General features: G+C 33.0%; 2 protein-coding genes across 5 annotated transcripts in view; one reads left to right on the plus strand and one right to left on the minus strand.

The window, feature by feature from the left end:
• Positions 1 to 1,459: 1,459 nt before the first annotated feature.
• On the plus strand, positions 1,460 to 11,836 carry UTS2B (urotensin 2B; the record flags this gene model as incomplete). The annotated part of the gene is made up of 5 exons (XM_081067599.1): positions 1,460 to 1,565; positions 6,171 to 6,269; positions 7,476 to 7,513; positions 8,737 to 8,830; positions 11,811 to 11,836. The coding sequence occupies 5 exons, from the start codon at positions 1,460 to 1,462 to the stop codon at positions 11,834 to 11,836; spliced, it is 363 nt and encodes a 120-aa protein (XP_080923725.1).
• Positions 11,837 to 13,006: 1,170 nt separating this feature from the next.
• The window catches only part of OSTN (osteocrin), a 264,906-nt gene continuing 255,036 nt past the window's right edge, over positions 13,007 to 22,876 (minus strand). For all 4 annotated transcript variants that reach the window (XM_081067797.1, XM_081067794.1, XM_081067795.1 and 1 more), the window contains 2 exons: positions 19,633 to 19,729; positions 13,007 to 15,791 (listed from right to left, as the gene is read on the minus strand). In XM_081067797.1, coding sequence (XP_080923923.1) covers positions 19,645 to 19,729 — 85 coding nt within the window. In that variant the 3' untranslated portion in view covers positions 13,007 to 15,791; positions 19,633 to 19,644. The remainder of the gene's footprint in view (positions 15,792 to 19,632; positions 19,730 to 22,876) is intronic.

Consider the following 22,876-nt stretch of genomic DNA (forward strand, 5'->3'; position numbering starts at 1 on the left):
GAATAAGTAGGACAAAGAAAGACAAATACCATATGATTCCACTTATACGTGGAATATAAAAAGCAAAATAAAGGTACAAATAAAACAGAAACAAACACATTGATACAGAGAACAATTTGATGGTTGCCAGATGAGACAGGTTTGGGGAGATGATGAAAGAGGTGACTGGATTAAGAATACAAATTGGCAGTTATAAAAACAGTTATGGGGATGTAAAGTATAGCATAGGGAATACAGTCAATAATATTGTAATAACTATGTAAAGTGTCGCGTAGGTAATAGACTTATTGGAGTGATCACTTTGTAAGTGACATAAATATCTAATAACTATGTTGTACACCTGAAACTAATATAATACTGTACATCAATTGTAATTGAAAAATAAATAAATTAAAGAAAAAAAGAAGTGTAATGTGATTGGTGCATGAAGACATGAAGTGGAAATGAGACTGTGAAGGAAAAACAAGCCTCAATATCATACTAAGTAGTTTTGATTTTATTCAGGGAATTTATTAAAGAAATGAGTTACTGAAAAATTTGGTCACTGCACCTCTTAACATCATCATGTGCTGCTGTTTTTGAACTTGGTATTGAGTCAGTTTTAGAGCTAATGCAGCTAAAGTCTCTTGGGAGAAGAAGCAAATGCCAACGCCAGATGTCATTATCTTCAGAGCTATAAAATTTGAATTGGAGGTGTACTGAAAGACATTGACCTAAAAAGAAAACCATCACAATTAAAGCAAGTATTAGAGTAATTGACTGGACATTTGCCAACTTTGAATTAATTAGATTTAGCCTTAATTTTTTTAAAGTGCTGGTTGCAGCAAAATGAAACCATCCTTCTCCCATATAGTGAGACATTAATGTTTCCATTATCATTCATTGCAAATTTGAGCTGTTCCCAATTCAAATCTATTTAGTTGGTTAAAAGTGTAGTGATGGTTTCAAATAACTTTGCTTTCAGGAGGACCTCCATCTGGCTCTAAATTAGTCAAATAAAAAGCTTCCCATTTTCACCTGCCTTGCATGTATTCAGTCTTAGTATTAATATTAATAGTTTGGAGGTTAATTACTCCTGGAATCAGGAAGTTAAACAATAAATTACGAAAATCCGACCAAAAGATTGTACATTCTGGCATTTGCTTTATGCTTGTGTATGTGTCTGGGTGCATGAACGTGCAGAGGGACGCCTGCTTATCATGAGATAGGCAGGTATGAAATGTATTGATTGGGTTCTTCCTGTCATTAACTGAGTAGCAAACCTGTCACTTCTCCAAGTAGTGAATCAAGTTGACAGGATGTATTATATTTTATGTTTTTTTTTTCTTTGCTCAGATCATTTGCAGTTGAAGCACACTTGCCACCATTTAAAAGTAAGCTCCGCAGCATTCCCCAGCCATTGACATAATCATTTCTCCCTTGATAGTCAACTTCTTTGCTGGCACAGAAGGTTTTAAACATGAACAAGATCCTCTCAACAACAGCTCTTTGCTTTGGACTCCTAACTCTGTTATCTGTAATGATCTTTTTAGAATCAGTGCATGGACGGCCATATCTTATCCAAGGTATGTACATACGAATCTAAAATCCTACAAGTGAGTAAATCAATCCTTATCTTCCTGTTTGCTTCAATTTGACTTTTCTGTCATTATTGCAATAATGTTTTAAGACATTAATGTAATTTAATCATCAAACATCCCTTTAGTAGTTGCTGTTTTAAATTAAGTGTAATCTGTGATGCTATTTTTCTCAAGTAAATTAATTTTAACAGCATTGTACTAAATTAATCTCAACTACACTTAATTTTTTTCTAATCAGGGGGCACCTGTTTCTCATGTCTCTTCCATGACCAAAGATGGAGAATGTATAAGCTGTAATACAATCAATCACAAAATCTCTGCATATTTCAAAAGTATATCCTGGGGAAAGAAAAACGAGATTTTCATCCAGTGAGATTATTAGTAAATTACTTATGAAAGAAGAGTGGCTCAGAGAAGAACATATCAGGATAGAAATTCGAGGGTAATAATACATGGGGAAATCTATCTAGTAGCTTCAGAAGGACGATGTTAACACCCACCTTATGCATTGAATGTATTTATCGGCTTTTTAAACATATTTAGGGCACTTATGTTAAATGAAATAGTTTAGTCTATGACATCTACAGATATATTCCATGAAAGTTGGGGAAAATAAATTTCTGCTCTTGTAATATTGTAACTTGTATTTATCTTTCTTTAAAATTTTTTTTCAATGCTTTCTGTAGTGAAAATAACTCTTAATCTGAAAATCAATGGAGCTAGATTTAATGTTGGTTTATTAGGCAAACAACCTCATTGAAACTTTTATATATTTATGTTTTAAAACTAGTAACTTAAAATAGTGCTTTCTTATATTCCCTCCAGCTTAAAATTCTAGGGCTATCATCTAACCGACCTCCTTGTCAGGAAGAGGGAGCTATTCTTTATTCTTGTCTTACATAGCAGAACCAAGATAGAATGTAATCTTGTTTACATGACACTGGGTTAAGAAAGGGGATATAGTTTTTCCCTTTTGGATCTAATTCAACTTTATCAGAACAGGTTACCTCAAATGTGGTTTTAAAAATCAATGTAAATTAGAGCGGTTCTTTTGGCAATGGAAATAAAATTGAATAAATTCTGGTTATTTATTTATAGGAATTTTCATGTTGAAAAACAAATTGTCTGAGAGACCTAAATACAAGCCTGGCAATAAAATGTTTTGTATTTTATCCATGTCACTCACATTTTGTATTAGACCAGTCAAAATGATTGCACCTCGTAGGACTCTGTTGCTCTTCCTGTAAAATAATAAGATTTTTCAATGTTCTTGACACAGTGTTAACTGTGTAAAGAAAAATGTGATCATATATTGAAGACTTTGCAAAATTGAGATATTGGTTAATGGTAACTGTAAATTCTGATTTCATGTGAATATGAAACACAGAAAAATCCAACTCTGAAGCATTTTGCTAGATTATAATTAAACAACACATTTGATGCCAGAATACCATACAGTGATATGCATATGAGTATATCACTGGAAGTATTTTGGAAATATTTCTCTCTAGGGTCAGAGTTTATCTAAGGGAATTCCTTTGATCTGTTTCATTATATGTAAATGGGGGAATGTTGAATTATTAGTATGGTTATTTTCTGACCTAAATTATTTATGATTGGTCTGAGCCTCTCTCCATGTATGCATTTTTTCAAAGCAAGTAAATGTTTGATTTATTTTAGTCTTTTAAAAAACTTTTTTAAAAAATATGAATTTCTCTACTGACAGACTACAAAGTTGGGGTCACCATCTTTCTCTCTGTGTGTTAGACAATATCCAAGACAAATGGCTGAGCCATAGAAAAGCACACTTCAATGGGTAAGCCTGAAAATAGGCAAACTGCCCACCACAAAAAGCGAAAGACCAGATATCATGACCAAGATGACTATGGGAATTTTACTTCTGGGTATATAATTGTTTTGGGGTTTTCCAGGTTTCTTTCTGGCAAAACTTCTTGTCTATATCCAATAAAAAGCTTCAAATTTGAACGGCAAGCAAGTAGACTACTAAGTCTTTTAAGATTCACTATCTCAAGTAGTAATGAATTAATATTTTCTGTGCATTTCACAGAAAATATTGCCACACTCTAATTTCTGAATAATGTTGTCATCCTTTGTGCTAAAGGTGCATCTAACTTAGGTATTTTTTTTTATTCAACCATTTTCTTTATCAATGTTAACTTTAGCTCAAATATAGAGACATATTAAAAGCACATGTGGTCTTTTCTTTCAAAGTTATATCTGTTTAAAACTAAAAATGAAAACAAGACAAAAATACTTGTTTTCTATTGTTTCTCTTGCCTAATATCTTAATTTAGAAATAAAAAGATTTTTACTATTTCTTGAAAAGATTTTTCTTCAGAGATTGCTATAAAAGGTGGTTAGCTTAAAAGGTAGTGACAAGTATTTCTGAGGACAGTTGAGCAAGTGTAATCAGTGGAAAACAAAACTGGTAAAAAAAAAAAAAGGCAAATATATTAATTTTCTTTTTTGAAAAATGTGCCACTTAAATATGCAGAGAAATAGATTGTGAATTAAGTATTAAAAGTTTCAAATCTACACATTCCTAGCTATCTTCCTCTTACTCTTATAAATTCTGTAAATTGAGGGCAATGAATCTGTTTCTGTTATTGAAGTTCTCTTTCTGAAACAGTCATTATCATCTGGCTATAAAATATACCTTTTTAATTAAAACATTTTAAAGGTTATAATTTAACATTTTAATGTACAATTATAATAAAAATTACCTTATTGCATAGTCATAACTTTTTCTTAAACTAAACTATCTATGGGTCTTCACATAATTGATTTTAAGCAAAAGTTCCATTGATATTCTATTAACATTATAATTGCTCAACAGAAAAAAGAAAACACAATTTCACAGATAATTTCTATGTCTATGAAGTAAAGAAAATGGAAAAACTGAACAACAATTAAAGTGTTTCTGGTCAATGTAGAAAAATGCTATCACCTGCCCCAAGTGATCCATTTTCTTCCTTAGCAACACTTTCATTCCTTTAATTATGCACTTAATTATTTAAGTTCATCAATTGACATTTTGTAGACACAAAGATAAATGATTTAAAGGAAGACTGGTTAATTATGAGCCTTTCTTTCGCTGAAACCACAATATTCTCACTCCTAAACTTCTAACTCACTAGTCTAGCTTCTGCCCACACTATATCAGTTGATGCAAGGAGGTAGGAGAGGTAAGAATGAGTCAATCAAATCATATGATAAAGGTTTGTTTTTTTTCAGTTCACCTCACAAAACTTTATTTTGTTTTTAATAAACCAATTATTATCTCAATTGCATTATTTGTTAATAGATACCTTGTTGAGTCTTCATGTTTTATAACTTGAACAAAGTCTACTGACCTGATTTCTATTCCAGAATAAAAATGTTTAGGAAAATTTGAGTGACATTTCTATTTTTAGAGTGCTGAAAGAGTTGAGTATCTGATCAATGAATGACTCTGAGGTAAATTGACTAAGATGGAAAGATGCTAATATGCAAAAAGTAGATACCCACCTCTTCCACAAGATTTCCTTGGATGGTTTAAAGGCCATACCCACCTCTTCCACAAGATTTCCTTGGATGGTATAAAGGCCATACCCTGAACACAAAGTGGCTCATATTTAAATATGTGTATCAAATAAAATCTCAAAATCATATGTTATTTTTTCTTTTAAAAACAATTTTTAATTTATTTATATTTTATGTTAAATTCAATAAAAGAAAATTTAAAAAACATGGATGAAGTAGAAGAAAGCAAATTTACCTGCAATTTACTACCCAGAAATAATCACAGGTAAAACTTGAAAGTGTAACCTTTCAGGTACCATATTCTCTGTCTCAGCCTGTCTCTCTCTCTCTCTCTCTCTCTCTCTCTCTCTCTCTCTCTCTCTCTCTTTCTCTCTCTCTCTCTCTCTCTCTCTCTCTCACACACACACACACACACACACACACACACACACACAACCTCTTTGTTCATATACATTCAATGATTCTAAAACAGCCCCTCTCTTTGGATTACACACCTCTCTCTATACCCCTTTTATTGGTGCATATACACATTGATAGTTACATGTAAACCCCATTTAATTAGAAACACTTTTAGTGACACAGATTGAAAATGGAGGTTTCATTTTTGTATCCCACAAATCAGTGAAATAATATGGTTCTCGACTTTTTCCTGTCTGACATATCTTGCTTAGCATAATAATCTCAAGATCCATCCATGTTGTTTCAAATGGCACTATTTCATTTTACAGCAGAATAGTATTCCACTGTGTACATAAAACTGAAAGCAACAAGGGAACAAGACAAACAAAAAGTGATAGAAATAGACAACAGTTTAGTGGTTACCAGAGGGTAAGGGGGGAGAGGGATAGTAGATGAGGGTAAATGGGATCAAATGTATGGTGATGGAAGGAGAAATGATTCTAGGTGGTGAACAAACAATATAGATGATGAATTACAGAATTGTACACTTGAAACCTAATGCAACTTTACTAACTATTGTCACCCCAATAAATATAATTTAAAAAAAAAATGGAGCTTTCGTTACATGAAGGTAGGTGATCATTGCAGGAAATGAATTGTTTTCAGATAAAGAAGATACAAATCACGAGGAACTATTGCTGGCTCTATTGAATAAAATTTTTGATTTTCAAAGACCATCCAACATTGGTGGTTAAGAATAAAGTCAAGCTTTATTTATTAAAAAGTAATAAAATCTCTTCTTTCTGACTAGCTCGTTTATAAATGTTAATTTATCTCAAATAAAATACCCCCTTTTACGTTTAATTGAAAGCTTAAGTAGTTTTCTTGTTTCACATTCACACTAAAAGCAATGCACTTATTAAAAAATAACAATATCTTATTTTATTCAGTTAGAGGGTTCTAATGGGATCAGTAACCATCCAGTTACAAAACAGTTATCTTTACTCATATTTTCCTCTCATCTATACAACTCCCCGCTGGTACCGTTAACTTTCTTCTACTAAGTTTCGAGTATTACAAAATGGTTGAAATCTATTCACAGTTTCCCACTGAAAGTTTCACAAATTAACTCGTTTTGTGATAGCTAAGCTTGCACCTTTTTAAATCAAATTCTTTTCATTTGACTGGAGTAGAGACCATTAGGAAATAAAGGCTACACAAACTGAAATTTGTTTTCTTTGAGCAACAGTAGAATGTGATGTCAATTATGCACCAGACTGCCCTTGAAGAAATGACAGACATTGTCAGAAACTTAGCAAGTTTAGCCTAAGAGAAAATGTGGCATTATGACAATGTGGTACTCTCTCAGAAAATATCTGAAATCTTCTAAAAAAAAAAAGGCTATTCATGGGACAATGTACTGGTCAAAATAATACCTTAATAAATACTTTAAAAATATAGGGTTTTAAAATTAGAAGTAAGATAATTTCCACTGAAAAAAAATGAATGAAATTATAAAAAAGAAAAATATTATACTCAAATTGTAAAACACAGAGGGAATTTCTACTAATATTTTGGGGAATTTTCTTCTTGATTAAATTTTATAAGTAAGAGTTGTGTACTGCTTTTTTCCCCACTTAATATTGTTTCATGAGGATTTTCCCATGTCAAAAAAAATAGTTTATTTCTAATTAGTAGTCCCTATGAGTACTATGGTCTATTTTAGAAAACTCTGTGTTATTTGTTGGAAATTAATTTCTCATGACCTGATTACATTTTAATATTATAGGCATTAAAATAATATTTGGGGCTTTATATTTAGGGATGGGTGGGTGATCTCAAATTGTATGAAAAAGACCTTCGCCTTCCTCATAAGATCCTGACTGTGTGTTCTGAAATGAATTAAATATTACTTGCAATGTACATTTTTCACACGACAAATGTGTCTTGCAGATATAGAACTGGCTAACAAATTGGAAGAACTTAACCAGGTGAGAATGTGAAATACTATGTATGTAATTTTAATAATTATAAGACAATTGATATTAATGTAATGATTTTTACATTATGGATACTATAATGTAAAACTTATAGCTGAAGCAATAACGGTATAAAATATCTAGAAACCTGAATACTAGGCCGAGCTCTTCAATTACTTAATTATGAGACTGTAGCCAAATTAAAATTTTCTAGAACTAAACATCCTCATTCGAACAAAGGAGTCTAAAACTAGATTGGTGGTTTTCAAAAGTTATTCTTTTTAAAAGTGGAGACACTTTGTAACCCCCAAATTTTATATGGTCCCAGTATATGAAACATATTACAGTGAAGCTGATCTGTGTGAAGCATCTGGTTTGGGGGCCTGAAGTGCTGCCTTCTTAACCTGCATTTGGCCCCCTGACAGGGAGCCCCTTATCAACTAGAATCCACTACTTCTTGATATACTAAGAAGAAAGTTTGAGATTCATTGGATTAGATGATTTCTAAACTCTTTCAAATACAACTGCATGCAAATCCATTAAGTTACAAACTGTGTGGCTGTGTGGGAGAAAAATTCTAGCCCATCTTTCTCTTCTGAGCGGCTAGGGCTAGAATACAACACGGTACTGGGCTCTCCCTTAGTAGTACAGTTTGGCCTGAAGGCCTTAGGCCATCAGAGAGTTTAACAAAAATTAGCATGAGTTAGATTCTGGGCAGAAACCCTAGGGCCTCAAAATACTTCTCCTTTCCTGTTAGAAAGGACAAACATTGCCAGAAATCCACGTATTCACATTAAGTCTTTAGAGCTCCTTGAAAAGGACTGCTCATTATAGGTGACATAAAATCAAGTCCAGCTACATAAACTGTGTTTACAGGCTCCCCATTGATTCACATCCAGAGTTGACTTCTTTCACCCTAACCCTGTTTCTTCTGATTTCCTATTGAGTGTACCTTTCACAGCTAGTCTCTAAATACATATTTTCTTTTTCTATTTAATTCTTTTTTATTTTCCTTTATTATTTTTCTTTCCTTGTCTGTTCCTATTTTCTCCTTTCTTCTTTTCTTCCATCTTAGTTTTTCTTTTTTCCTTTCTTGTTTTTATCATTCCTCTTCTTCAGTAGAAAACAGCACGCTTGTTATTAAATACCAGTAATTATCATATTTGATTTTTAACAAAATCAAAATTATCAAAATCAAAATTTAACAAAAACAAATTATCATATTTGATTTTTAGCTGGAAAAGCTAAAGGAGCAGCTTATGGAGGCAAAGGAGGTTGAGATGTCCTATGCTGTAGATAGTCTATCCTCCTCCCGTTCTAATAAGCGAGGTAAGGTTTTATTTCAAAGTTTAAAATTGACTTTTAAAATATTACTTTTGCAATTATTTCCAAAAGGGAAGAAATGAAGTTGATATTTCTTAATCCTGTAATGGTGATCAAGATCAAGGCTCATATTTTTTTTAAAAAGATTCCAGTGAAGGTGTTCCCATATGAATGTATCTGAGCTTTGTCACATTTACGACAGTGGGTAGCACGGTCACATATTCTAGGATAAAGTGAAATAGGCCCTTATTGTTTAAAATTGTGGCCTACCCTTGCTATTTTAGCTTAAACATTGGAGCTCAAAGTTATAAGTCAACTCAGAATTTTAGAACATCTTCATTAAAATAAGGAGAACACTCATTGCTATCACACGTGGCCCAAGGTTTGATTTGTAACATTTAATTTAATAAAGACTCACCTTTTGGGTCCTTTTATCTTTTCATAACATTTCCTTGGAAATTCATGTTTCTTGCTGAATTACTTATATTTGGGAAAAATCTGTATATGTTTCTCTATTCATGTAATGAAGTCAGATTCTCTAAAGCATATTTTATTTTTACTTGTCCCTCTCCTCCCAGATTTGTCCTTAACTTCTGTAAAAATCTATTTTTACAATGTTACTAAAAGAGGATGAGCTGGTAATATTTAAAGGCTTAGCATATGCCAGACATTTTAATATTTCAAAATGTTATGACTAAGCACATAGATTCTAGAGCTCAGCTAGACAGCCTCGGTTCAAATCTTAACTTTGGCATGTCCGATCCAATGTGACCTTGGGCATATATTTACCTTCATGTACCTCATTTTCTTTGCCCCCACATTTGAATGCTAATAATCTTTATGAGATTGCTGGGAAGATTTGATGAGTTATATATGAAAGGCATTTAGACTAACGGCTGGCATATAGTAAGTACTACGTAAGCTTAACTTTTTTAAAAAATCATTTTGATCACTATTACTATAATTATTCATTCTCATAATAAACACTGTAAGATAGTATTACTAGGCCTATTTTATAGATGAGAAAATTACATCTTGCTGAAAATAATCCAACTGCTAAGTGAATTAACTAGTGAGCTTGAAGGAGAGTAGAAGAAGATGATCTGGGAGGTGGAAGGGAGAGAACCTTCAAGATTTTTAATGATTTTAGCTTTTAGTGGATATCACATGGAAAATTATTGGAAAGTTACGAACAGGTGAGTAACATGAAATAAGTTTTAATAGAATCATTCTTGATCCTCTGTGTAGAACATACTGCAAAAGAGAGACAAAGATGGAAGTAGAGAGACCTTCAATGAAGCTATTTTAATAATCCAGATGATATGTGGTGGTAGCTTGGATTAGAGTGGCAGTAGTGAATTGATAAGTAGGGGTCTGATTCTGGATATATTTTTGAACAAAAAGTCAACAAAATGTTCTTTAGTATTACATAGAGTAAAAAAAACAACAATAGGCAGTTTTCAAAAATGACTCCAAGGTTATCTTTCTGAGCAACTAAGAAAAAAGGGCAATTTCTAATTATTGAGCCTGGGATAGATGGAGGGGGAAAAAGTTTAGTGGTAGAGAAGGGTTGGAATAGAGATTTGTTGGATCTTTCCATAGTAGTGTAGCCTAGGCTATGATGTGTTACCAATTTTAATCCAAATCTCCGAGGCCTAATATAAAATAAAGTCCAAACATAAAGTCTACTTCATGCAGTATAACCCTCTTATATTTTGTGGCTATATCATCTAGCAATTTGCTATATTTTGCCTGCCTCCAAGATTACCACAACAGAGCAGAGGGATAGAGGAAATATCCCAGTTCTCAACTGCCTCAGTTCACAAGTAGTAACAAGTCACTTCTACTGAAGTCCTTTGGCTAGAATTAATCACTTGGGCTGCCACCCAAATATTGGCAAGACAGGCTAGATGTCTAAATGTTAAGAAGTATGGATAATACTTGGGGAGAACTCCTTCTACCACAGTCAATCTTTTGATTGCTTCTTAAACACATAAATTCTACTCAAGCCATTCCCATTAGCGGTAACTCCAAATCCCTTTTACTGACTGCACTCGGAATGAAGAACAGACTATCCAAAGATACTGACTACTCTTCATCAGATGCAATGTGACTCCTTTTCATTCACAGACTTGTTAGCTAAAAGAACAAGTTATTCACCCCACACAAATCTAATAACTGGCAGAGTAATAGGGACAGGATAACCACAATCATAATTCCATTCATAAATAGAAAGAACAAGAGACACACAATATCTAGAATGCTGGCCTCCAGCAATTCTGAAATACCACTGGGCAGGTATCTTAAAGGTCTCCTACCCTGGGGATGAAGAGAGATTTCTTGATTAAGCTGCTAGTGTCTGAGGAGTCTTTTGCCCATTGTTATTGTTTCCACTGGCTTCACCCTTTCTGAGGTTTTTGCTTTTTTCATTATTATTCCTGGACACAACTTACATGGTATTTCGCTAATATTTCCTTCTTGAGGATTGCACAGTTTTCTCAGTTCTTATTCTACTCTCGCAAATTTGGAGGTCCAAGGTTTATTTTGTCTCAAAGTGTCAAAGACATTTTTTATCTAGGGTTTCTTTGGCAATGTTGTAATTTCTAAAATTTAGAAAGCTTCTGAACTATTTACATAAAGATATTTTTAAAAATCAATTTTATTTATTTTGCATGTTCACTTCCAACTTAGCAGCAGTTACTTTGAAGGTATCTAGAACATACCTTAAAGACTATATACTCAATCTGATTTTTGCCCTCAGTTCTTTATTCCAACTGATATTTACCGAGCCTCTGTCACTTAGAGTCATTTTGAATCCCATTTTATAGGGTTCGGGATCTAGAAGCAGTAAGCGTTTTCAACAGTTCAAGACTTTGTATTTCTGAACTCTGTTCCCTTTTTATTTGTATGCAAAGACGCATATTTTATTAAAATCAATGTTTTATCATGTATCTTAATAAAGAATTTGTTTTGTTTTCTTTTTCAGCTTGTTTTTGGAAATACTGTGTCTAAAGTTTTTCCTCTGTATGCAAAAAGATAAGACGTTAGAAAAAGACATACATCTCCTCATTCTACTGCTTAAAGCTTGTAGCTATTTCAAGCATAAAGAAACTGTGGCATTTATTTTGCATATTGTTTTGAATAATGACAAATCAGTTGACTATCAAAATGGCTTTGCAGAGCTGAAGCTGAGAATGCTATGTCTATTGTATGCTTTCTAGAAATTCATTGACTACATATAGTTTTGTCCAGTGATGACAATACTGTTAAGCCATCAATTAAAATATGTTAAAAAGCATCTTGTAAAATTAAAATAAATGATGCTGTCTCAAATTATGTGGAAAATACGCATCGTTGTTCTTTGTCTTTTTAATGATGCTGCTGGCTATTATCGATTGTCTGTGAATTTGGATAATTATCACTGAAGCCACTACAACCAAATGAATACATTACTAGGGAGCAGAAATACATCATGTATTGGACTCTGGAGAAAGTACTAGATATTTCAGAGATAGGTATTAAGAAAAGTTTCTTACAGAACAATTCACCTTTTGGTTTCTTAATGCTCATCTCTGCCTCGGCCACAACATCAGAAACTGTTTGAGACTCTCAGCATGTCTGTAAGAGACTAGACTCAGTGTGCTAAAAAACAACAAACAAAACAAAACAATCACTCACTGGCTTTTCCTCGATTGTTCCCCCCCACCCCCACATCTATACATCAAACCGCTCTTGCTTATATCTGAACAAGCTTATTTCATCAATTCAAGGCTGGATATTCTACTTCAATTTTGTCTGTTACCTTTGCTGGCATGGAAACATTGTCAAAGTAACTTTATAAATAAAGAATATTAATGACAAGAATAGCTGGCCAGATGAGCCTATACTCATTCCCTTACTTCACAACATGGAGGAAATGCATTTTATCTACATAATATTAACTGTGTGGTGCCTAAAAATAAACTGATCTCATAATATAAAATGAACTGCTTAAAATGAAAAAAAAAAAATACGTAAAACAGACCAAGTTGAGTAACATGCTTGGAGTGCTATATATGTACTTGTTAGGAGCTACTCAAATGTACATAGGATTTGTTGCTCAATAGTGCCTGAATGTTCCCATGTATTTACACCACTTGAAAACACAAACATAATAGTATCATAAAGAAAGACAAAAACTTCTGCTTTCATCATCTCATGTTTATTAACTTCGGAGCAATTGAACAATATTCAAGCATTTTGAACCTGCAGGGGTAATGTCAATTAGAAAAGCTTTTGACACTTCTTCCTTTTAGAAGAACTCATTAAATTATCTCTTAATAAATTGCTTTAAGAAATTTAATTCCCTAAAGCAATCTGTAGATTAAAGGTAGAGTTTGCTAGACTTTTTATAGTGTGAGTAAATCTTAAGTCAATGTAACCAGGAATTAACATCCTGTCTTTAAAAATTGGTTATGTAATTGATGCCAGAACCCAGAAATCCATATTCACAATTTGTTCTGTGAAATTTCACACAGGAACAAAAGGGCAGGGAGGGGGGTGGGGGAGTGAGGGGAGAAGTGATGTATTTCTGTGAAATTAAATGAAAGGTCCCTTCAAGGTCCCATGCATATCTCCATGAAATATAGCTGGATTCTTAATATATAGTACATTGGACAAATAAATGAGATGACTCATCATATTCTTAATAGAAATTATATCTTAATTTCCTGCTATGTTAAAAGAATGCCCTATTTTAAACTAGTATACTGCTGACTTATTTTCTACTCTGTGTAAAGTGGTAAAAATTAAAATATGAAATAAAATAGTTACAAATGGAGAAAACACTTTTTTTCTTCATAGAAGTCTTGTGTATATATTATATTATGAGACAAATGCATTACACACTAGAGTATAAATCAATACATTGTGACCTCTTTAATTAAATTGGTTGCCATAAGCATAATTTTGAATTAAAAAAACAATAAAGCAGATAGGGAAATCAATTTGTTCAATCCAACTCAAATCTTCACCATGAGAAAATTTTAGGGTAAAGTAGGTTTGAATACCTTTTGTCCAAGTATGAAGCAGCAGCCCCTAGTTGGGTTAGAAGCTTACAAATATTCAAATGGGAGAAACAGGAAAAAAGCACTTCCAAATAATGGGACACATTTCTATAATTCATCAGAAGGTTAGGGGAATGTGGGCAAAAGAAATTATAACTTCTTCTTAAATACTTCTTTCAAATATTGAGTCTTGCAGCATCTTTGCCCAGGTATCACTGCTAACTTTCTAATGTTAAGTTTATAAAAAACAAACTTGGCGAGCTTTCTCAAAATTCACTTTTCTTTGCTACCCCCCCTCTACCACAATGAAAAGAATCATTCATTTACTGTTTTTTCCCCTACACTTAAATTTAAAGATTTCCAGTAGTTGGACATTTTTTTCCCCAAACTAAGAAGTTATATATAAAACTACTCTGTATTCTGAGTACATACATACTCGTATGTTCATTTTTATGTTTCTCTGAGTTTATTTTATTCTTTCAATTGTACATTTACTCATTTTTAGTTAAGATTAACAAGTATCCATTTCTCTCCACTTCTTCTAACATGAATATATCTTCGTTTAACACTCTTCATTTTTATGCTAAAATAAACTCTGCTCTCCTGGCCAAACTTTTGTCCTCCCACCTATCAGGTCTATTTGACAGTGATTAGTAGGGTTTAATGAAATGTTTCCTAGAGAATTTATAAACTTCTAACTTATGTTAAATTTCTGGTCTGATGAATAAGTTATCTTTGTGTTTTGAAACCGTATCTAATACACAATACTTCAATTACAGTAACATCACAATTATTGCTAAGAACTGAGCTTTCCAGAATATCAAACCTTATGCTTTGATAGATCAACTAAAAATGATTTGAATCATTTTAAAGAAATCATTCTCAAACACATTACACTCTTTAATGCCTCATTAAACACAGTATGTGAAACAGATTAAACAGTTTTTTAGGTGAGTCAGTAATATCTAAATGTTTGCTTACTGTACTACGTTAAAATTTACTGTGCTAAAATTATGTGTATTTAACTGGCCCAGACTGCTGTGGTGGTCTACTACTTGATTTTTTTATTTCCCTATACGCACTTTCATGTATTGTTATGAGGAATTGTTCTCCTCATAACCGGCCAGTACTGCTCTGAATTAACCGGCCAGTACTGCTCTGAATTAACTATCAGTTGTAACTTAGAGAAATGGAAAGCTATTAGAGAACATGGGCTATTCAAGCTCGACAAATGAGTAGTATCCTTCACTTCCTAATTCTAAGTCAATATTCTCTTAACTGCTGGTATTATCTCAGTTCTTTGGGAGACTAAAATTTATAGACTTAATTACATTTTCCTTGCTCAGAGATCTTTTTTACCCTCTTATTTCTAAAACTGGGGCTGTATTTCATTTGGGTGAAACTAACTGAAATTTGAATATAATAAGAGAAGCCTAATTTCATAATCATTACCCAAGAGGCCCACAAAGGATAAGAGAGAAGTGAAAGCATTCAGGAGAAAATACACAGCATTTGTCTTCCTTGTTGCCCAATAATGAATAAACAGAGGGTACCTAAGTTTTACAGAAATGAATCAGTCTTCAGTTATACTTCAACTGCATAAATGCAAATGATAAATTCATAAAGAAGGCATTTCACTATGTTGTGTTTTTTGATTGTTTCTTAGAAAAGTAAGGGTTGGGGCCAAGGAACCACATTCCTAAATATCTAAACTATATATTTACAAAATATCCACGCACTGAAATGATCTGCATAATTTACTTGAAGCTGTAACAATACTGTAATGTGATGGACCTAAGTTCAAGCTTTGGAAAGGATTTGCAGAAGGCCAGTTCCTTAAAAGTTTAATCATTAAGGAGTGTGAAGAACTTCACTGAAGCATCTTCCGTGTTTCTGTGACATTTCACCCAAGGAAGTCACGTCTGCAAAAACGAAAGTTGAAATTGTTAAAGCTAAGGAGAACTTTGCAGATGAGGGGAAATCCACCAACTTCAGTTGAGAAGAGATAAAACTCTAATCACTAGATGTTTCATGATAGCTTTTATTTATGTGGCATATCTTTATTGCAAAGACAGTATGCAAAATGATAATTTCTGATCAAAGTGCACTAAAAAGAGCATTTTTAATGTATAAGCTAAATGCTTGTGCTCAAGCCACACTTCCTTTCTTTGGTTACCTGCTATAATCTATCTCTTGAGATTTCAATCTTGATTCAAAGGATGTTGCCATGAAAAACAAACAAAAAAATCTGACTACTACTTTTTATTTATTGTTATGATAATATATTGATATTTATTGTATACTTTGCCCTGATTAAAGGACCCAACCATACAGTGGCATTTAAACATGATACTTCTGCCATTTGATCGTTACGTTAATTTATTAGAATGAAGGTATGTCAATATTGTTCTAAAATAAAAAATTGTCAGTATAATACAGTAGCATATGCCTCACATTATGGAAAATCTTAATGCATTTGGCAGCAAAGGATAGCACAATTAATGGTCACATTTCTATTAAATTTCATCAAGTTGGCATCCTGATTTCAATGGCAGAGACCTAGAACTCATTACGTGCATCCACAGAATCTATGAAACCTAGACAAAATACCTCTCTGAATTTGAGTTGCTTAGAACTGAGACCTATTAACTCAAAGCACTGGTCCAACACGTTAATGATTTGAGGAGGACATTGTATAAATATCAAATTATCGTTCTTTCCAAAATACGTATCGGGGAAGAGATCAACATTTTTTTTTTCTGGAAATTAGAATAACACACATCAGCTGTTTCTAGGCTTGACCTCAAACCAAGCAAAACTCCCACAATTAGTACTGGTTTCACTTTTAGTGTGAAAACTTACAGTGAAACCCAGAGGGTGAAAACCCACAGAGAAACCTGCTCGAAAAGAATATACATCTTCTTTCACAGAAGTGAAACAAAGATTTTCATAAGGTCTGAGATACTGCTTTTATTTGTTTTACAAATGTATAAGCAGTGATGTTAGCACAGCAATGACAGATGAGCAGCCAGAAGACCTCATAGGTCATAAAGAGAATGCTGGCCTAGAAGTCCACAGACTTGGTTCTAGATCTCGCTCTGTCTGAGTCTGTAAAATTTGGGGCAAATCAATTTCCTTTTATAGTCCCTGTGTTCTCATTTGTTTAAAAAAAAGGGGGATTGAATTAAATGACACTTTATGTTTTGAATCTGTAATGACTTAGGTGCATGATTGTGTGAACATTACTTAACAGCTCTTATCTATTAAATGATGTACATATTACATCAATTTAATCTAAAGGAACATTGTGACACTAAAATATAATATACCAAAAAAATAATATTAAAAACTTGAATGGAAAATAGAAATATATTTTTATGGCTTTTATTATTCATAAACTATAAAACATGAAGCTTCACATGAGGAAGTGAAAATATCTGAGAAATCTTGGTGATGTTGGCAGGAAATAAAGAATAGAAATACAATGGTTGAGTAGGTAAACCCACAATGATTGACCAAAGGGAAAGAGAAAATACACGATTTTAATTCTTTTCTAAACTTATTTTTTCACAGTATTACTATCTGAAGATTTCAATAATAAGAGCAGTGATTGCCATGATACTAAACAAAGTCTGTTACGTGAAGGACATAATATGAATTTGGATTTTACCCAACTGTGAGTCTGTAAACATTATATTAATTCAAGTTCTTTTCATAGTTTAGTAGCTATCTGGAGTTATTTAAGCCTAAAATTTCATATGAAATTTTATATGAAAAATTAGTGTCACGTATGATATTTTCTTATCATAACCTGCTTTGGTTGAATTCAAAAACACTAAAAGGAGTGATGATCAAGGATGGTAAAGGTGATAGGGTGCATGTGGAAACCAATCAGACAATTATTTTAATCTCAGTGTCATAACTTTCTCAGTACATCAAGAAACTGGAGGATTGTGTCTCTGATTTGAAGGAGTTACTTGATTTTTAATAACAGTTGTTACTCAAATATAATATGGTGATTTTTTTTTTAACAACCTTGAAGAGTGACCATTCTTGGTAATTTGCTAGATATAAAGAAAGTTCAATATGCAATTTGAAGATGGTGCTTCTCAAAAGGCAGTGTTCTTGACAGTATTCGGTAAGTCCTCCTATATTTATGGGAACACACAGTAACTGCATAACTTCATTGATAAATGACTCCAGAGAAAAAGAAAGTTGAGGTAAAATACTGACTTCTCATTACAGTTGAGAGCATTTGATGAGGAGAAAAAAAATGGCATGATTTAAAATAAATTAGAAGAGGGTCAGGGTAATGTGATGCTTCTTGCAGTTTTCTCTTCTACGGTCTGAAGTGGTCAAAGTAGTTTCAATTTATCTTATCTGTTTAGAAGGGATGATGTACCCCCTCTAAGCTCTATTGGGAGGAAATACATAGCTTAGATTTTATATTCAACAAACCATTTAGTGTTTAAAACATATAATATGTATGATTAAGTAAGTTGCTTAAAATAAGGCTCAGAATTTAAACTTTCTGGACTTGAATTCTACTTGTGTTACTTACTAGCTGTGTGGCATTGTAAGTGAATAACTCCAGGTTTTCCACGTATTAGTATAAAAATAACTAATGATTATTGAGTACTTAACACATGTCCAGCACTATTCTAAGTGCTTAGTGTCTATCAATTTAGTCCTCAGGACAATGTAATTGTGGTAAAAATTATTATTATTCTCATTTTTATGGAGGGAGATTTCAGAATTTAAGCAAGGTCCCACAGCTAAGCAATGATCTGAGTTTTAGATGACCTGGGACTTGATCCATAAAGCCTGATCTCCCTAAGTGTCCCCTTCACTGCTTTTACTACACTACTTAGCTTAAAATTTCCCATGAAAATTCATACAAAAAATTAGTTTCCTGTATGATATTTTCTTATTATAACCAGTTTTGGTTAAATTCAGAAACACTTAACAGGGTGATAATCAAGGGTGGTAAAGGTGATAGTAATTGGAGACAGTAATTGGAGATAGTAATAGTATCTACTTTATAGGACAGAATGATTAATGAAGCAATGCACATATAGCAGTAAACATAGGGCCCAGCACAGACTAAATTTTCACAACTGTAATATAAGCTGATATCACTTCTATGTATTGTGTGTCCAAAACATTCTAGGACTAGCATAAGCATCTAATTTGATCTTCACAATAACACTATGTTATTACTTAAACGTACAAGCTGTAGAGAAATAAGGTATCTTGATGGAAACAAGATAATGAATGACAGAAACAGGATTTGGATTAGGTGCTCTGACTCCATGGCTAATACTCTCTTTGTTATACCATTCTCTCTTTTATGTTCCACGTTATCATAATTTTGGTAATGTTATTGGCAACAAAATGCTGCGTGCCACTTAAATGTGTCCTCTTCATAATAGAGGGATTACTACACATTTATGTATATCTGTAAAAGTGATTTATTATGTTAATTAGAATTGTAAGCTTTATTTGCATATTAATATAAATAATTATATAAGAGTCTGAGAGAACAACTAAATTGCTTTTTAGGGTGAAGTAGATCTTGCATCTTTAATGTCATTTAAATTATTTAGCATAAATATACTAATTGAGTACAGTAATGTTTAAAAATGTGAATTTATAAGCTAGGAAATCAAAGGGGGATTTATAATCCAAGATGGATCAATTAACACATTGCGAAATGCTAATCAAAAGCCTACATATATTGTTATTTATTCAAATTGTACTCACAATTGGAATCAATTAGCCTCTGGAATTTGAAAACCGGTTGCCACCAATCCGATCCACAGGGGTACCAAATCGCCTTTTTGGATGATCTGCAGCTTTCCTGAAACAAACCGAGGAGAATGTTTTTAAGCTAAAGTCCAAGTTATCCATCATTTCTTTTGCTCTTTTATTTCATGCAGATCTAGGGCTTTCTTTGGGAGTTGGAGTGACCATGATAGTTATCAGTCATCAGCACCCACTATGTTCCAAACACTGTCGCTCATCCCTTCCACATCTGCTGCCCACGTAGGTATTGCTACCTCCATTTTACCTCTGAGGAAAGTGAGTCTTAGATAAATTAAGTAACTTATCCAAAATTAAGTTGTGTAGATGAAAAGCCAGCTCTTAGCAGCATAACAATCTACTAAGTGGTAAGTCCCTTTCCCTCTTCAGATTTTGGTGTATTTTCTGGTAATTGTGGAAGACTGCACTAGATCAGTGGTTTCCCCCCACCTCTGCCTCAGAATGGTTCTGTTAGGAAAGGATGGTGGTGAGAGAGCAAAGGGTGCTAATGCCAAGACTGACTGTGGAATAAGTGTGTGTTTCATGTCTTCACTCAGATGTCACCGAGAGAAGCTTCGTGTGTGATGGGCTATTTGTTATATAGTCTCTGTGTCAAATATTGTTTTGGAAAAAAACACTTTATTATTAAAATGAAGTTTAAAAAATCCTACAGGAAGGCTTATAGCTTGTATGCACTATATAAATTATTCCTTTTAAAAGAAGAGACATTTGAATTTGATTTGTTATTGCCAATTACTTAGTGTTATCAAATCAAAATTTTAACAGGAGAGGTCTCAGAACTTTGAATGCATAATGTTCACTGGCTTGGAGCTAAGAGAAGTTTTGAGTCTTCTTAAAGAAGATAGAGATTGGTGGGAGAAGCTAAGAGGCCTATGCAAATAAGTGATTCGTCTCAGTTAAAGGTAATTGACTTATCGATTTGTGAGGCTTTTTATTGACATGATAGACATGCAGAAAAGAGGGCATAAGTGAACGATATTAGACATATGCTGATTATAAATGCAATAAGTGCCCAGCTCAAGAAACAGAACATTATCATCAGCAGTCAAACACTTTTGGAATGGAACACAGTTTTAAATGTTATTCTCCTACCAAATGTCAGAATTTCTGCTTCAATTTTTTGACTAGCAATGATGCAGCTCATCACTTGAACATCTCAGTGACAGAGGACAAATCAGAAGACAACTTGATCAATTTTCAACAACTTAGTGTTAAACAAGATTTGTTTCACGTTTTCAATAGCTTCTTTAGTTATTTTCTCATTTCATTATATTGTCAATATACACCACACAATTTATACACACACACTAAAAATGAATGAAAACCACATATCTACAATTTTTTTCCTATTATCATTTACTATATACCTACTATGTATAAAGACTGTGTGTGTGTGTGTGTGTGTGTGTGTGTGTGTGTGTGTGTGTGTGTGTTTTGCTGTTTTGGGATCAATACATCAGAAATAAGTCTTTACTTTCAAAACCCTATAATTAAGTAATTGGTAATTGGTAATGATTTAATGCAAATAGTAGAGAGAAAAATTCAGTTTTCTTGATGTCAAGTTTTTACCTTAACTACCAGGTCTTATCAATGTTCCACATATGACTATTAGGTAAATAATTCATTTTAAAAGCTCTGAGAAGTATAGAAAACAATGGAAACCTTTTTTTCTGTATCTTGCACATAGAAAATTCTATAAACATTGCTTAATTCTAATTAAGGCAATTAATTTGAAGGTAATAATTATTACTTAATGCTTTCTATATGCCAGGCACTATACTTAGTGCTGTGTATACAACACTGATAAAAGTAGGCATTGAACCTGATATAGAGTTTACTTTCAAATGATATTATAAAAATAGGGCCATTTTATGTGTTTTTTTTCCAAATCAAATCTTCTTTTCGGCTGATTCATGTGCATCTCCCTACTTAGGTTAGCTTTTAGTTTTGCTAGCCAATGCAGATAGCATTGTATGTATGATCCTATAAGACTGTCTTCTAGACACCAGCTTAATTCATTGGGGAAAATCTGGAAAAAATATTTAGTGCTTATACTTAACTCATCCATAACTCTGCCTCTATTCTTTAGATTTTTGAAAAACCCACTCTATGAAGTGCTACCTGTTAATTGCACTTTTGGATTTCTTGATACTAAATTAACTGTATTTTTCAACTTGATAACCAATTGGGAAACGTCATCAGTAAAATTAACATAAAATTAGTGGTCAAGAGTGACATGGAGCTATGCATATCAGTTGTGCTTTATATATCAGTTTATATATATATATCAGTTGTGCTTTATATCTACTTATATAACTAGAAATAATGAGAAAAAAGTCTTATTTATAGTTTTTATTATTTTTATTCACTTAAGTAAATTTATAGACTCTTAAACAGTTATTTTCCTTGTGGTGGTCTGAATAATACCTCTTCTCCAATGGATAGCCATGTTATAATTCACAGAATCTTTAAATATGTCACTTTACATAGCAAAAGGGACATTGCAGAGAATATTAAAGACCTTGACATTAAATGATTGTCCTAATTCTTTCAGTGGGCCCGATCTAGTCCCAGGAGTCCTTAAAAGTGGAAGCTGACTGAAGAAGTGTGCGTCAGGTAGCTGTTACTATCTGAGGAGGACTTAACCCACCATTGCTGCCCTGGAAAATGGAGGAAAGAGTCAGGAATCAAGGAATGCTGTGGCCTCTATAAGTTCTCAAAAGAAAATGGGGACCTCAGTCCTACAACTGAAAGAAACTGAATTCTGCCAACGACTTGAATGAGCAGGAAATAAATTCTCCCCTAGAGCCTCTAAGAAGGGCTGCCAACCTCTTGACGTCCTCTGTATTCTGCTGGCAGACCAAGCAAAAGAGAGAGCACAGAACTGCACACAGAAGGTATTTTAGAGGCCACCCTTAGGCTAGTAATCAATCAATGCCCCTAATTGAAAAGGAGACTGGAAAAAGTTTTCTAGAATGATATATGTTTACAAGAGAGGATATACTGGACTTCTGACCTACACATTTGTAAGATAATACATTTATGCTGTTTTAAGTCCAGAGGTTTGTGGTAATTTATGACCATAGCAATAAAAAATGAATTCCTTGTCTTTAAGATTTAGGGCTGCTATGTGTAATGTGGTTAATATGTAAAAAAAAAAAAAAAAAAAAAAAAAAAAGAAAGA

This window comes from Rhinolophus hipposideros (genome assembly GCF_964194185.1).
Source record: "Rhinolophus hipposideros genome assembly, chromosome: 2".
Classification (NCBI taxonomy): Eukaryota; Metazoa; Chordata; class Mammalia; order Chiroptera; family Rhinolophidae; genus Rhinolophus; species Rhinolophus hipposideros.